The 15,328-nt window shown below is 38.5% G+C and overlaps 1 protein-coding gene across 1 annotated transcript; it reads left to right on the top strand.

The window, feature by feature from the left end:
* The first annotated feature begins 216 nt into the window (after nt 1-216).
* LOC107197187 (uncharacterized) lies at nt 217-6,402 on the top strand. Its single transcript, XM_022670958.2, has 6 exons — nt 217-365; nt 918-1,058; nt 2,215-2,277; nt 2,469-2,678; nt 3,389-3,526; nt 4,581-6,402. The coding sequence occupies exons 1-6, from the start codon at nt 261-263 to the stop codon at nt 4,815-4,817; spliced, it is 894 nt and encodes a 297-aa protein (XP_022526679.2). The 5' UTR covers nt 217-260; the 3' UTR covers nt 4,818-6,402.
* The last annotated feature ends 8,926 nt before the right edge of the window (nt 6,403-15,328 follow it).

The following is a 15,328-nucleotide window of genomic DNA, read 5'->3' as shown; positions in this document are numbered from 1 at the left end:
ACTTAAGTACAGTAGTGACGTAGTTCTACTTTGTTACTACACATCTCTGTTGATGGCTGAACTCATTATACAGGCGGTTCAGTCTGTAAATACAGCGGATTATGAAAGGAAAGGCAGTGTTTGCTTAGTCAGCAAGGCTGAGGACCCGCCTGCCTCAGAACGTGAGGTTTTATAAGAAGCTGGATAAAGGTCATTATTACGCCACAGGACTTCCACAGGCTATACCATCAGACTCAAACAGCAGCAGAAATCCAGCCATCATGAAGAAACTCAGGGAGAGTCAAGTTATTTCAGCTGAACTCACTTTCGGCCTGGTGCTCATCACTGCGTATCAGATTATTCAGCAGAACATACTCTCTCCAGAGGTGGGCATGATGCGTTTTATTGCTTATTTATTTATTCTTTTTTTAAAATCCACTTTTTCTTTGTATAATGATATAGCTCTCTCTGAGTTGTATATGCATGCTGGATATAAAACTCCTCTTCAGCTTCCAATGTCTACAGTAGCGAGTAAAAGAGAATCCTCAGAAATACAAGTTGATCGGTCTGATGTTAATCGAAGTTTAAAGGTTAACTTTACCAGCACTCAGTGCTAAATCTTTATAACTAAGGCTGTATCTCTGAAAACATTTATTTCTTTGAGTTTTAGAGCTGTAAAATTGACTGTAGGGGTTGTTAGCCAATCAGAGGCAATATATTTGCATGTATGAATATTCGTGAGCAAGTGCCGAAAACCTGTCTTTCTTCAGAGACCACTATTTCAGTGATCTAAAGCAGGGCTAAATAGAAACACCACAAAAAACGGCTCACATGGCATTAATGTTATTCATAAATTAATAAAGAAAAAGATGGAATAAGACCTTTAATAAGGATTTTACCTTGTAGCTCACTGATAACAAACCTATTCTGTCTTACAGAGTCAAATCCCTAGCGATGCTCCATCCGGATTTACCTGCTCACTGGTTTGTGTGTGGTTTGCAAGTAATGTGAAATTTCTGCTGTTTAAAAGTGATAGTAGTCAGCATTCTCTTTTTGCCCATTCCATCTCGCGGCTTGTGGTGAGTAACTCTTTCCCTCTTTTTACGACATCTAGAGCCTAATTGTATGATGGTTATAACCATAGTGCTATGGGTTACCTCAGTCTAGTGGTATTGAGCGTCATTTACGTCCCGCTGGTGCTGCGGTTAGCGGCTAATGCTAATGCTAATGCTGCTGCACCCAGCCTTAGTGCTGGAGAAACTTCACTGGACACTTACTCTGGAAATCTAAGCTTACTGTAAATAAACGGAATCTCTTTAATTGCCCAAATAAACAGTTTTCAGGAGAGAAATCTGTGTAAAAAAAATATAAAAAAATAGATGTTCATTAATAGTGCGTGTTATAAACCGAAACATTTATCTATTATACTTTACAGAAGCAACTGTAAAAATATTTGAATATCTGAAATTTTTTTTTAAATATTTTTTCCCCTAATTTTGTAGTTGAGTAGTTGTTGCTTCTCATAATCTGGATTCGAACATTACTCAAATATCCACTATTCACTGTATACCTGTAACTCTACCTCTTCACTACTTTACTTTAACTGATGCTCTCAAACACTTTATTAAGAGACAAGAAATTCAAGTAATTAACTCTTGATGAGTTCAGCACAGCTGTTAACTGAAAACCTGAATTCCAGGTGACTCTACCTCATAAAGCTGACTGAGAAAATCCAGCAGAGATGAGCAAAACTGTCTCTATCTAAGCAAAAGATGCTACTTTGAAGAATCTTAAATATAAAACATTCTTCATAGTTTAGATGACTTAAGGATTAATCTTTAATGCAGAACATTTTACAATAAAGAAGAAAAAACACTGAATCTAAGAAACACTGTATAGCTATTATATTTATTATGAGGCATGTGCTATAGCTATATATATATATATATATATATATAAGCTAAAATATACAAATTGCTATGGACATATGCTATGAATTAAATAAAAATATATTTATTAAATTCTTATTGTTGCAATAATGCAGAGAAAAGGCTTAAACAAATTAAAACAATCTAACAATTTCAAGTAAAGTAAAAGTTCCACTTGCTTTAAGACTTTTTTCTATTTTTTTTTTTACTTTCTTTATTTCTTTCTTTCCTAAATAAATAAACAAGCTTTCACGCACAGGAGTCAGCCCTCCAGAATGTATTTTAAATCGATTCCTCTTGTGTACAGGCTTTTCTGGCACTGCTGGGCGCCCGCTGTAAATGGTGTAAAATCAGAGGAGAACAAGAGCAAGTAAGCAAAATATTGACTTAACTGGTACTGGAGAAACATGTTTGCATGGTTTGTTTGACTACAGCCATATTCCTAACGTTAGACCCAGGAAATGTGATGCAGTAATACGTGATCTGTTGCCCTGGCAGCGATCGGAAACACTCGGAGTCGGACGCAGTCTAACGCTGTGTGTTTCTCTCTTTTTTTTTTAGACGACTGTCTTGAGCGCACTGCTGTTGTGCTTCTTTGTAGTGAGCAGTCTGATTGTTATGGCCTTAGGTCACAGTCATTCCAAAGGATCTCTGGGAAAATTGGCTATTTTCCTGGAACCACAGAGGTTTTTCCTGCAAATGGACTCCTTTAGCTATTTAATTTCCGGGCTCTTGTGGCTGATGTGTCCGGGGTGGCTGCTGGGCACAGAGGTATGCTCTTTATACGGCTCATGCTGATGTCAATTTAATGTTTATGGCCCAGTTTTATTGTAGATGTCTCATGTTCTACTGTTCTTAGTATGCTCTAGTATCACAATCATGCAGGCAGTCCCAATGTCCTAATGTACAGGGGTTGGACAATGAAACTGAAACACCTGGTTTTAGACCACAATAATAGATTGTTCCGATGGACAGTTCTGGGGGAAACAGCCGTGGTTAGCACCTGAACATCCCTTTCATACAGCTTCCTCTTACAGCGTCCACAGTTAATCCTGTTGGATGTGGTTGGTCCTTCTTGGTGGTATGCTGACATTACCCTGGATACCGTGGCTCTTGATGCATCACAAAGACTTGCTGTCTTGGTCACAGATGCTCCAGCAAGACGTGCACCAACAATTTGTCCTCTTTTGAACTCTGGTATGTCTCCCATAATGTTGTGTGCATTGCAGTATTTAGAGCAGAACTGTGCTCTTACCCTGCTAATTGAACCTTCACACTCTTACAGCTCTTACTGCTGCAATGTGCAATTAATGAATTAAAGATTGAACATCAGGCTGCTCTAATTTAGCCATGAAACCTAAAACCCCACACTAAAATGATGACAGGTGTTTCAGTTTCATTGTCCAATCACTGTAACTGTATAGCTTCTTTAAAATTTAGTTCTGTAGTTATGCAGGTAAACTCCCGCCTCTCTGCTGCAGATCAGATCTGAGGAGAATCTTCAGCTGTATCTCAGCCGCGCCTTCGGAGCCATGATGGTTGGTGACAGCTTAGCGTCGTTCACTACCCAGAGCCAGCTGGACACGGCCGAGGCATCTGTCTACAGCAGCCGCACCGCGGTAATTAACATCCTCACAACACACAGCATTTAATCTCACAACTCTCTACACACACACACACACACACACAACTCTCTACTCACAACACACAGCATTTAATCTCACAACTCTCTACAGAAGAGAGGCAGGTCTTACAGCTGAGTCACTGCTGCTCACAGAATCAGAACTTCTGCATCTGAAGAAACGCTGGATTTAAACACTGAATCTATGAAGAATTTTATTCTTCAAATTCCTAGAAAGAAATAATAGAGATTTTCTATTAAAAGGAAAACATACAGTGCATCCCTTGTAAAAGAAAAGTGTATTAGGTATATATTTTTAAAGTATACTTCAAGTAGAACACCTCTGTTCTCCCACAGCGTTTAGAAATTTTAACAGTTTATCCAAAACACCCTTCAGACTGGGTGATACGGGGCATAATTTACCCTGATAAATCACTTTTTACACAGTTATCCAGCCCAAAGTAGCTCGAGGCATTAATACCTTAAGAGAAAAACGCACAAGAAGCTTATTAAAACACTGTTTACATCCTATAATGCTACTAGCTTCAGCTCTGAGTGCCGCCATTACTGTACTGATAATAACATAGACATATATACATAGACTCCGCATAGCCTGCCTCCTGGCGCAGGCTGCTATGCTATGCAGAGTTTATGTATACACATGTCTCTTCTTTTTTGTATATTTTCTGAATTTCACTCAAATCTATAAACCAGAATAGCTTCTGTGTAGCTATATCACAGAATACAATATCCCATTTTTTATCCCATCTAAGCTTCATTTGAAACAAACGAGATCATCAAAAACTGCCAAAAAAAAAGCAGTGATTCTCCCATAATAACACAATAACTCCTGGGTGGAGACCCTTATCCACCATCCAACCCAACACCAAGAGAATAAATAACGCTCTAACAGGGGAATCACCACAAATAAATTGAAACATTTACCTACAAACACATTTAATACACACAACATATATATATATATATATATATATATTTTAATTGTAAATGTCTAAACTATTTGCCCGTCACGTTTTTTTTTAACCCTTTAGGGAACAGTGCTGTTGCTGCTGATGCTGGTGCTCCATAACCAGCTGACAGCTTCGTCCTGGGCTGGTGTCCCGGTCTCGCTCGTCCTGCTCGCGGCTGCTTTCTGGACTGTAAACTCTATTCTGGGCTGTCTCTCTTCCAGAGATATCCACGCTGGAGCTTCTGCAGAGAAGATCTACGAACAGGCTCTGCAGGGAACGAGGAAATCACGGTTATTACAGCGCGGTGTGACACTCTGAGGACCACGGAGATGATACGGTTATTTTAACCCTTTAACCCTCCAGACAGGAGCTGCTGCTGGAACACCGCAGCCATGCTTGACTTTACGTTCAGCATAAAGAGCATAAAGAGCACTGCTGCTGGTTTAATTTATGTATTTATTTATTTTTAATTGAGGAAATTGTGAAACTTCACACTAGACCTCGAGCAGTTTGGACTGTGTGTCTCTCCACTCTTCCTCCAGACTCTGCTCCCTTGATTTCCTTTAAATGAAATGTTAAATTTACTGATGATCAGTGATGGTTTGGAGAGACATGTCTGTCATCTGCTGGTGTTGATCCACTGTGTTTTATTATCAAGTCTAAAGTCAGTGCAGTTTTGTTTTCCCACAAAATCTTACAGCTTCCCTCTCCTACTGATAACTTTTATGGAGATGCAGATTTCATTTTCCAGCAGGACTTGGCACACTGCCCACACTGCCAAAAGTACCAAACTGATTTTTGGGTTTTCATTGGCTGTTAATAATCATCAACAAAATGTAATAGACACTTAAAGTTGAGTACTCTGTGTGTAATACATCTACAGGGGTTGGACAATGAAACTGAAACACCTGTCATCATTTTAGTGTGGGATTTTAGGTTTCATGGCTAAATTGGAGCAGCCTGGTGGCCAATCTTCATTAATTGCACATTGCACCAGTAAGAGCTGTAAGAGTGTGAAGGTTCAATTATCAGGGTAAGAGCACAGTTCTGCTCTAAATACTGCAATGCACACAACATTATGGGAGACATACCAGAGTTCAAAAGAGGACAAATTGTTGGTGCACGTCTTGCTGGAGCATCTGTGACCAAGACAGCAAGTCTTTGTGATGCATCAAGAGCCACGGTATCCAGGGTAATGTCAGCATACCACCAAGAAGAACCAACCACATCCAACAGGATTAACTGTGGACTCTGTAAGAGGAAGCTGTCTGAAAGGGATGTTCGGGTGCTAACCCGGATTGTATCCAAAAAACATAAAACCACGGCTGATCAAATCACGCAGAATTCAATGTGCACCTCAACTCTCCTGTTTCCACCAGAACTGTCCGTCACTACAATCAATTATTGTGCTCTAAAAGCAGCTGTTTTAGTTTCATTGTCCAACCCCTGTGTGTTATATATAAGTTTTACATTTTGAACAGAATTACTGAAATAACGTAACTTTTTAAGGATTTATGAGTATGATATGGTATTGTATATTGCTGAAGGCAGTAGTCGTACTCATGGGTAAGCCTGAAAATGTTGGATTTTATAAACTGAATATGAGATGCTCTTTGGCCCTTTGGTGGATGGTAAGCAGATCTCTTTAAGATTCAGTATCCATTGCATTACTGAATATGAGTCATCATTTGCCCTCTGACAGAGTCTCCCATGAAACCATCTCATCCACACCACTGACTCAGGAGCTTCTAGGCAGCTTTTGCCTTTTTACACACAGTGCTTCTTACCTTAGTTCTTTACTTGCAGAAGTTCTACTTTAGAGTTTGGAGTGTTCATCCCCCTCCCCCCCTCGCCTGATTTTCCCACCACTATCAAGTACCAACAAGTATTATATGCTCTGTAATCAGAGGTGGAAAGTAACTAATTACATTTACTCACATTACTGTAATTGAGAAGATTTCATGAGTAATTTGTCATTTTTTAAAGTACTTTTTAAAATAGGTAATTTTACTTTTACTCAAGTACATTTACTTTGCTACATTGGAAAATTCCCAATTACTGAGTAAAAAATTAAATGGAAATGAAAAAACAAAACAAATTGAATAATAAAAAAAGAGAGTTTTGTTCTCCATGGTAGTGCAGCTGAACTTTTCCCAGCAGTGTTTATTACGGTTAGCGGGAGAGACTCTGTGTAGCCTGGGGTCTGTGTGCTCTGCTCGGGGAATCGGTGTTCTGTCGAGTTATGCTACCCATTAATATGTGCTTCTTTACTGCACTGCACCTGCACCGACCAACATTTTTTTGTATGTTTTCATGTTTTTCATAATAATTCCTTAAGTTTTTATTAGTAACATCTGTTTGGATGTTAGAAAAACATGTAAATATCAGTTAAAGCATAGCAATGGCAAGTTAAAAAGTAATTGTGAACTGTAAAACTATAAAAATACGGTTTATAGTCACATACATGACCATAACTTTTAAACTTTTTAACAGTAAAGAAAAAAATGGATCATAGAAACCTGTGCCACTTGTTCTTGGTAGTCTGAACAAGCACCGCCTGAAAGGTCCAAATGATTTAATTTAATATTTATTTAATTTATGATTTGTTGTACTTTTTTACATCAAACAATTAAAAGTAACGATGTAACTTTTACTCAAAGTAAAATTGAAATTGAGTACTTTTTTACTTTTACTCGAGTAGATTTTTAAATGGGTAGTTTTACTTTTACTTGAGTAGAATTGTAGGAAAGTAAAGGTACTTTTACTTAATTACAAATTTTCAGTACTTTTTCAACCTCTGTCTGTAATAACTAGAGTCTAATTACAGATACATCATATTAAGATGCTTTAAAAATGCTAAGTATTAGCTCTGGTATCTCTTGATTGCAGTACTATATCCAGATATAGTCTCTGATCCTGCCCACTGCCCATTTCTCATTCATATCGATGAAAAAAAAACACTCTTTCCCTTGTTTTCCACTACAAGCAGATGAATTTACTCCAAAGGCTTTACGCTGGTAACTGAGGCAGTAGATATCCACAGACGTATATGGCATATATGCAGGTATTGTGCAAAAAGGGTCATTTCCTGCCTGCAGTTATCATGGGATTTGTAGTTTGTAGTTTGAAATAGTGTATTTTGGTTGGACGTGTGGGTGTTGCTTGGTGCTACCTGGCTTAGAAACGAGTTTACAGGATTGTATGGGATGTCTTTAATATTTCACCATCTTTGATTCATTTTATTGGTAATTAGAAGTAGCATCAGTGAAACTCATCCACTAGATGGCTCTAGTTCTTCAGTAATAAAAGTCCATGCTGGTAGTGATGGAGGCCTGTTTAGGAGCAGACCTGATGAGTCACTGTTTTAGAATGTATAGAATGTTAAAATTCTGTTTTTGTCTTATTAATATGATATAATATCCAGCTGTAGTATGAATATATATTTTTTATGCGGAGGATATGTGTCACTCATGAAGTCATACCATCATTCCATAGACATGAGCCTGATGTATTAATGCAGAAGAAAAACTGGTACCACTTTAAAATAAGACTACCTTTATAAAGGGTTTATAAATGGTTTACAATTAGTTTATTAATGGTTACTAATTAGGTTGTAAATGCCTTAAAATCATTAATAATCAGTTATAACACATACGAAGAAAGGGCAATATAGACATGTTGTTGGTTAAATAGTGAACCCACAGCCATCTATACTGTTGCTCTTTCTATGTATGTGTTATAACTGATTATTAATGATTTTTAAGGCATTTACAACCTAATTAGTAACCATTAATAAACCAATTGTAAACCATTTATAAACCCTTTATAAAGGTAGTCTTATTTTAAAGTGGTACCGAAAAACTTAAAACAAAGTAAAACAAAGAAAATTAATTATTCTGAAACACACAGGTGCATGAACACTCACACACACACACACACACACACACACACACACACACTCTCAGATTCACACGCACTGTATCTGAAGCACACCTGCAGGTCTAGCCCAGTTCCCGGGCGTAATGCAGTTTTGGAAAGCTGCTCGAACACAGACCAGTCCAAGGTTACGGGTCCCTGAGCAGCTGCAGGGAATGCAGGCGCTGTAATTGCATTAGCCGAACCCCAGGTTCACACGCTTCACCGCCGTGTCCCCGACCTCTGAGCCGTGCTGGACACTCTTGGTGTCTCTCCCCATTTTTCCCGCCTCCGTCTGAGGACACCGTCTCGGCCCGAGTCCCCCGGCTGCTCCGGCCTGCCGGCTGATTTGTATTTGAGGCGCAGTGCCCACATTCCACGCTAAAGAAACCATCAGCGCCTGCAGTGCCCTCAACACACCACACTGCTGCTGCTGCTGCCACATATCAAAATACAGCACAGACAGGGTTGCCAGCTCCAACAAAAATCTCCAGCTCAAAGTCAGTCTAAACTGTCATTGTACTTAAAACATACCGAGAAATGTATAAATATGCTGTAAATATACTTAAAATATATTAAAAGTACATTAGTATTATGCTTTTATCAAATGTTTCAAAGGGAACTTTGAACATACTTTTTAAAAATATTGTGTATTTAAAAAAAGACTTGATGTACTTGTAGTTTAATGTAATTCAGTGTACTTCAAAAATACGTATTTCCAAATATACTTTTCTACATTTTTAAAATGTAGAAAATTATTACTACATTTATACAATTTTAAGTACATTTGTAACACACTAAAACTTGTAGTACAGTATATTCAAAAATATTTATGTATATAAATATATATATATTTTTTTTACAGCATGAAGGAAAATCAGCAACTGTTGTTCAGCACCTCCAGGAACTCCTTTCTTCGAGACGCTGAGAAAACTATTCTAGGTGACTCTCCCTCATGAAGACACTGAGATTAAAATACCAAAAGTGTGCAGATTTGTCCTATATGTCCTAAGATAAATGTGAGCTTTAATATAGTCTTTAATATTACATTTTTAATGTAAAATATCATAATATGATTATATATATAACCACACACACACAAAAAGTATGCTGCTGTTTAATTTAAAAAAATGTATATTCTGATTCTCTGAGGCAACAGGTATCAATCTGTCTTAAGTGCAAGAATACACAAAAAAAAGGCGTGATTATGACCTAAATTGAACAGCTAAGACACACTAAGCTACATCTTTGCTTTTGGCACCCGTGGTGTTGGTCTGCCATTATGATTGGGAAGATCGCTGGTTCGAATCCCGGTCATGCAGCTTGCCATCAGCTGCCGAAAGCCCTGAGAGAGTTGGTCTTGCTCTTTATGGGTTGCTCTCTTTTTCCCCTATTCATCACTCCTAGTGTGATGTGGATCGATCAGCACAAGGCTGCATCTGTGTGCTGATGTATCAGAACCGAGTTGCTCCGCTTTCCTCTGAGCGTTAGCGCTGTGATTGCCCTAGCTAAATTGGAAAGAAAATGGGAAAAAGTGACATTTGTAACAGAAATATTTGTAAATTAATAGAATCGATACCCAGTCCAAGTTAGAAACACATTAAAGTCATTCACCTTCCTCTTAAACTGTAATAAATACGAAGAGTTTTTGAAGATTGCCCACATACTGAACCGAATATCTCTTCCACAAACATCAACAAACCACTGCAGATTGCGTACGTGCCGTTTCACGTAGCTGGATGCTTGTGCGCCCGTGATTCACAATCATCATTCCAGCCTTTATCTCAAAGCAGAGGTGGCGGGTTCCCAGCAGCATGCGTGCTGTAGAGCTGAGATTGCTCACACAGTTTAAACACAGCCTCACGCTGCTGTCACACACGCCTTAAGTGTGTGTTTGGACCCAGGCTGGGTCTTCATCTGATTGTTTTCAGGATGACTGGCTGCAGAAACCGACCCAGTAATGATCCTGGCGGTGTCAAAACGCTCCTCTGGAGGATTCGGTGATGCTGTGGGTGCAGAGAATCCTTCCTCATTTTTTACACCATGGATTCTTAATCGCGGGGTCCCTGACATCGTCCCTAGGGGGTCGTCAGTGTGATGCTATACTGTGTATGTGACTTTTGGAAGCTCTTAAAGCTCAGCAGAGTGTTCAAATAAGGGTAAACAACTTTACTTTACTTGTGGATCAATTTTGAGAGAGTCTGAGAGAATAATCACAGTTTGCTGTTGTTTTTTTCTATTTTACTCGGATAAAATCACTCATCCAGCGAGGAACAGCAGCAGGGGCTCCTCAGATAAAGCCGGTATACCACCCAGCACTAGTGTAAAGTATAGTATTTACACTAGTGCTGGGTGGTATACCGGCAGGCTCAGATGAAGCTGTGGAGCTCTGTGGAGTCAAACGTTCCATCCTGCCTGGAGAGAAATGAGAACAGCTTTATCTGAGGAGCTCCTGCTGCTGTTCCTTACTGTATGAGTGTTTCTATCAAAGTAAAATAGAAAAAAACAACAGCAAACAGCATTTATTCTCTCAGACAAAAAAGAGGAATTAAATTGCTCACAGCTCTGAAAAAAGGTCCTCTCATCCCTGAGACGAGCCCAGAATCGGTTTTGGGTAGAGAATAATTTAATCAGCATTTAATCAATTCAATTCAATCTCTGGATATGAGGTGCAAATAAACTTCAAGAGCAGTAACTACAGCCTGTTTAAATTATTAATAATTAATTTTGTGGGACAAAGTAAACCCAATCGTAATCAAAGCCTTAATTTAAATCCTTAGTGTTTTATATTATATGTACTCCTAACAGTAGAGTAAGTCACAAACCTATATATATAAACAAATATAAAAATACCATGATAAACCGTGAAACTGTCAGAATCTTAAAACAAATAACTTCATATACATTTTTGATCATATCGTCAAGCACTACTTATACACTATGACCATCATATTTACTGAACTGAGCTTTTATTTTATACAAAACTTATATATGATTTAATTTCACCTGCCGCACAATAACTCTAAACCCATACATCACAAGTGCCCCGCCCAAACTACCCTCCCATTTTTTTTTTTTTTTTTGCCTTTTTCAAATTTGAGCTGAGGGTGGAGTCAGCAAACATCAGGGGGTTTAGTTTATATATATTGACGTATATATAGTGAATTACATTAAACTAAAAGTGTACTTCATAGCAGTTTATTTTTTAAAAATACATTGTAGTTTCAAGTTTACTTTCAAACATTTGATGCAAGCATAATATTAATGTACTTTTAATATATTTTAAGTAAATACATAAATCTGTTATAAATACTTTTCTTAAGACATTTCTGAATATGTTTTAAGTACAATTAAGTATATTTATTTTCATATATAAATATATATATAAATATAAATCAGAAAGCCGAAGACCCCGCTATAGGTCTGGGGTGAGTGTGTGTGTTATATAGAGGGAGTGTGAGGGATAAGGGTATTTACAGAGATATGAGACGGGTGCTTGTCATTTGCCTTCAGGTCTGTCAGTAAGGCGTCTCAGGGGGATGCTGTGGTATTAAGAGGTTTGCTGTGAGGAACTTCCGCTGTGACTTCCACCTCATTTATCTGGAAAGGTCTCGGAAGCCCAGCCCTGCAGCTGTCATCACACAATACGGGGAATAAATCACCGTCTCCGTCTGTCAGACACCTTCCACGTTCCTTTGGTATCGCTGGCGTGATGAAATATGTATGTCGTGTTCCTCTCGCTTAGATGTTGCTCAACAATAAAAAAAAGACAGATACTTTCAGATAGGGGTTAGATAAGAGGATTCATGACTAATAACTTTTTCTAGTTCTAGTCGACTAGTTATTTAAAAAAGTTTAATGTTAAAGAATGTTAAAGACAAGTAATAGTTGAATAAATCATACAGTAAATAACCGTAAAACTCAGTGCATCTTGGGAAACCCTACGAAAACTGCTACTACCTACATATTTAACCATAACATTCAAAAGAATTAATGTATTGCTTTGTTATGAGGACTAAACGCCATGCAAACTTTATAAATTTTACCCAATTATAGACTATAAACACTAATATATATAGAATTTACCCAATGAATTTGAAGTGTCTTGAAGTTTGGGTAGCGTTTACTTCATATTGTAAGGAATATTTCCATTATTATACATAAATATATTTCTTTCCACGTTTCTTTTCTATAGCTGGCATGATAAAATATGTATGTCGTGTTCCTCTCGCTTAAAAAAAAGACAGATACTTTCAGATTCAGGCACCCGGAGATTTTCCTGCACTATTGGATGTAAAAAATGGCTTTTAATAAACTTCTTTTTTTCAGTTTTAAAGTTATTTATGCCTTGTTTTAAATGTCAGGACCCTCCAGATTCTACCAATGAAGTGTGGAGCTACTTCAAGCCTGAATAACGGTGTAAAAAGAGATTTAATTCCCCGTCTTACTCATTCTAAAGCCTGTTTGGGCAAAGTGCACAAAATACTGGATCTCAGAAAGCTGCTGGAGAGCGGAGGAGGGCTACTCAACAAAGGTAGGAACTTTTTATTAATCACCTTTTAATAAATACACCCAAAGTCCATTTAACTTAAATCATTTACAAGAAACTCTAGCTAGTCGACAGCTCCACATTATGGAGTCTAGTGGAATTCTAGGTCAAATATTTGACTAGTGTACGCAACCCCCGAGTTAGACGAGAAAACTCAGAGTTGGGAAAGTGAGAGAACCGCAGTTTGACTCCGCTGGGGATTACTGAACTTGCTCACTAGGATTTTAAAAAGCTCTTATGTTTTATAAAGCTCTCCAAAGGGCAGACTGACTGTTGACATCAATCAACCCCACTTACGCAGGCCTGTGCGGCGTCTCGGAGCAAATTGCGGCCGCGGCGGCGGCGCCGGTGGCCACGTGCGCTCTCTGCAGGGGGACTGCGAACCTGTACCTGACACAGCTCTTAACTGCCAATCAGCTCTCCCGCTGTGGCCAGACTTCACCGTCTGAAGCCTGAGCGCAAAAGTGCTCAATCTTTTTATCTTTTCACGTTTGGCTCCCCGAGAAAACAGGTGCAGATTCTTCACACAGAGAGAAGAGCAGAGAGAAGACGCTTGTTTACGGAAGCAATCGAATCTGATCATCTCTCTGAGGAGCTGAACTGTGGTCAGAGAGTAGCTATGGGTATTGGTCGGCCCAGCTACAAGAAGCATGTAGAAGTATAGATACTAGGGTTTAATAAAATACTTCTGTAGAAGCTGAAGTATCAACTCAAGCTTTCAACCCAAATGATTTGATTCCCAAAACACATTTTTCTAAAAGCCATAATGACTATAATGTTATATTATACCACAGTTAGTTCAGACCCTGCAATGTGATTGGCTGAGAGGCGTTCTATGAGTGCCGTTATCAACCGGTAATCCACTGTAACTAACCAAAGCTCTCCTCCATGTATTACTTTGCCACCTACACCTAACCTAGCAACGATGCAGCACTTACAAGCCAAACAGCGCAGCTACAAACAGAGCAGCAATTAAACTATTTTAACTGGGGGAGTTTTTATAACCAACAAGTCGTGTTTTCTTCTCCTGTTAAACTCAAAATACTTTAAGAAATCGCGATAGTGGAGCTGTTGAATCGCAGTTAAACAATATAATAAAATATTACACGTTATAGAACTCCGTCTTGTGTATTATTGCTTACTTAAAATGTTAATGTTGATAAATTTGGGATGCACTAGGCTCCCTGCATATATGCTCATTGAAAACTAATGTATTTTACTATAATATATAAGAGTATAGTATATAATGTATTATAATATTTTAAAGAAGCTTAGTTGGAACATTTCTCTCAAGTTCTCTTGGGTCTCTGCACGGCTCAACCTCATACTGTGCCCTATACTCTTCCTGAGTGAGAGAGAATCCATTCACCTTTAACTACATAAAAATAACCTAATACACCTAATAGCTGAATTACTGTGACTTTCCCTTCCCCTATGCACTTTAATTGAGATCAAAGTATGTATATATACATTAATGCATTATTTTTTTTATTTTACATAACTGTTAACCTTAAGGTATATTACAAATGTACTACTTGATGTAACTGCATACATTGTTTAAGCAGGACTGGTATTTTTCATTACTTCAAAGAAACACATTTCAGCTATTAATGGAAAAAATATGGTTTAGCATTTAGTGGCTCTTTAAGCCCATAACACCACTGGAAGGGTCAGCAGGGATACTGTATCTGGCATCCCAGACATTTGATTACAGATTTTGAGTTAATGCCATGTTTTTATTTGGATAATGATGAGCAATTCTAGCTCTTTAACAAATAAGAGTTCTCTAGGTTGGGTTATAACAGCGTGACGGTGACGGTTAGACATTCAGGACTCGTTCATTCTCTGCTGTTAGCCTGAGGCTTCGAGAGCGAACCCACCCGCCTTTATCTGGCCTGGAATCCACACCCACAGGTGTTCGCCTGAAGCTCCTGTCCACTGCTCTTTCTCCACCAGCACGGGATTAAGACACCCACAGGTTCTCCACCTCAGGTGTGAAAGAAAATAATCCTCCAGGGTTCTCGGTGGTGCCACTGGAACCGAGGGGGTGGGGCACTGTGCCACATGTGACAGGAGACCACCGTCCAGCATGCTGAAGGGCTTTAGCTAGTCTCTGCTGTGGGTTTCTGCTGGTGCTGGTCAGCTATTTGTATCAGCCAGCTCAACTACAGGCATCTGAACAAAGAGCAGGGGGAGAACTTGTAGACCAACTTTTAACTTTGAAAAGTTGAGGAGAAAATCAAACATATAACAGTTTTTACAGCATGAACAGATGCTAGAAAATCTGCCAATTTATAATAACTGAGTTTAGTTTGTTGTCATTGGCAGCTTCTTTTCCATTGGCTTCTGTCACAATCTATTTGCA

This window comes from Astyanax mexicanus, chromosome 12, assembly GCF_023375975.1.
Source record: "Astyanax mexicanus isolate ESR-SI-001 chromosome 12, AstMex3_surface, whole genome shotgun sequence".
In the NCBI taxonomy this organism is placed as follows: domain Eukaryota; kingdom Metazoa; phylum Chordata; class Actinopteri; order Characiformes; family Acestrorhamphidae; genus Astyanax; species Astyanax mexicanus.
Note: the sequence above shows the minus strand (reverse complement) of the source record. Positions and strands in the feature narration are given on the sequence as shown.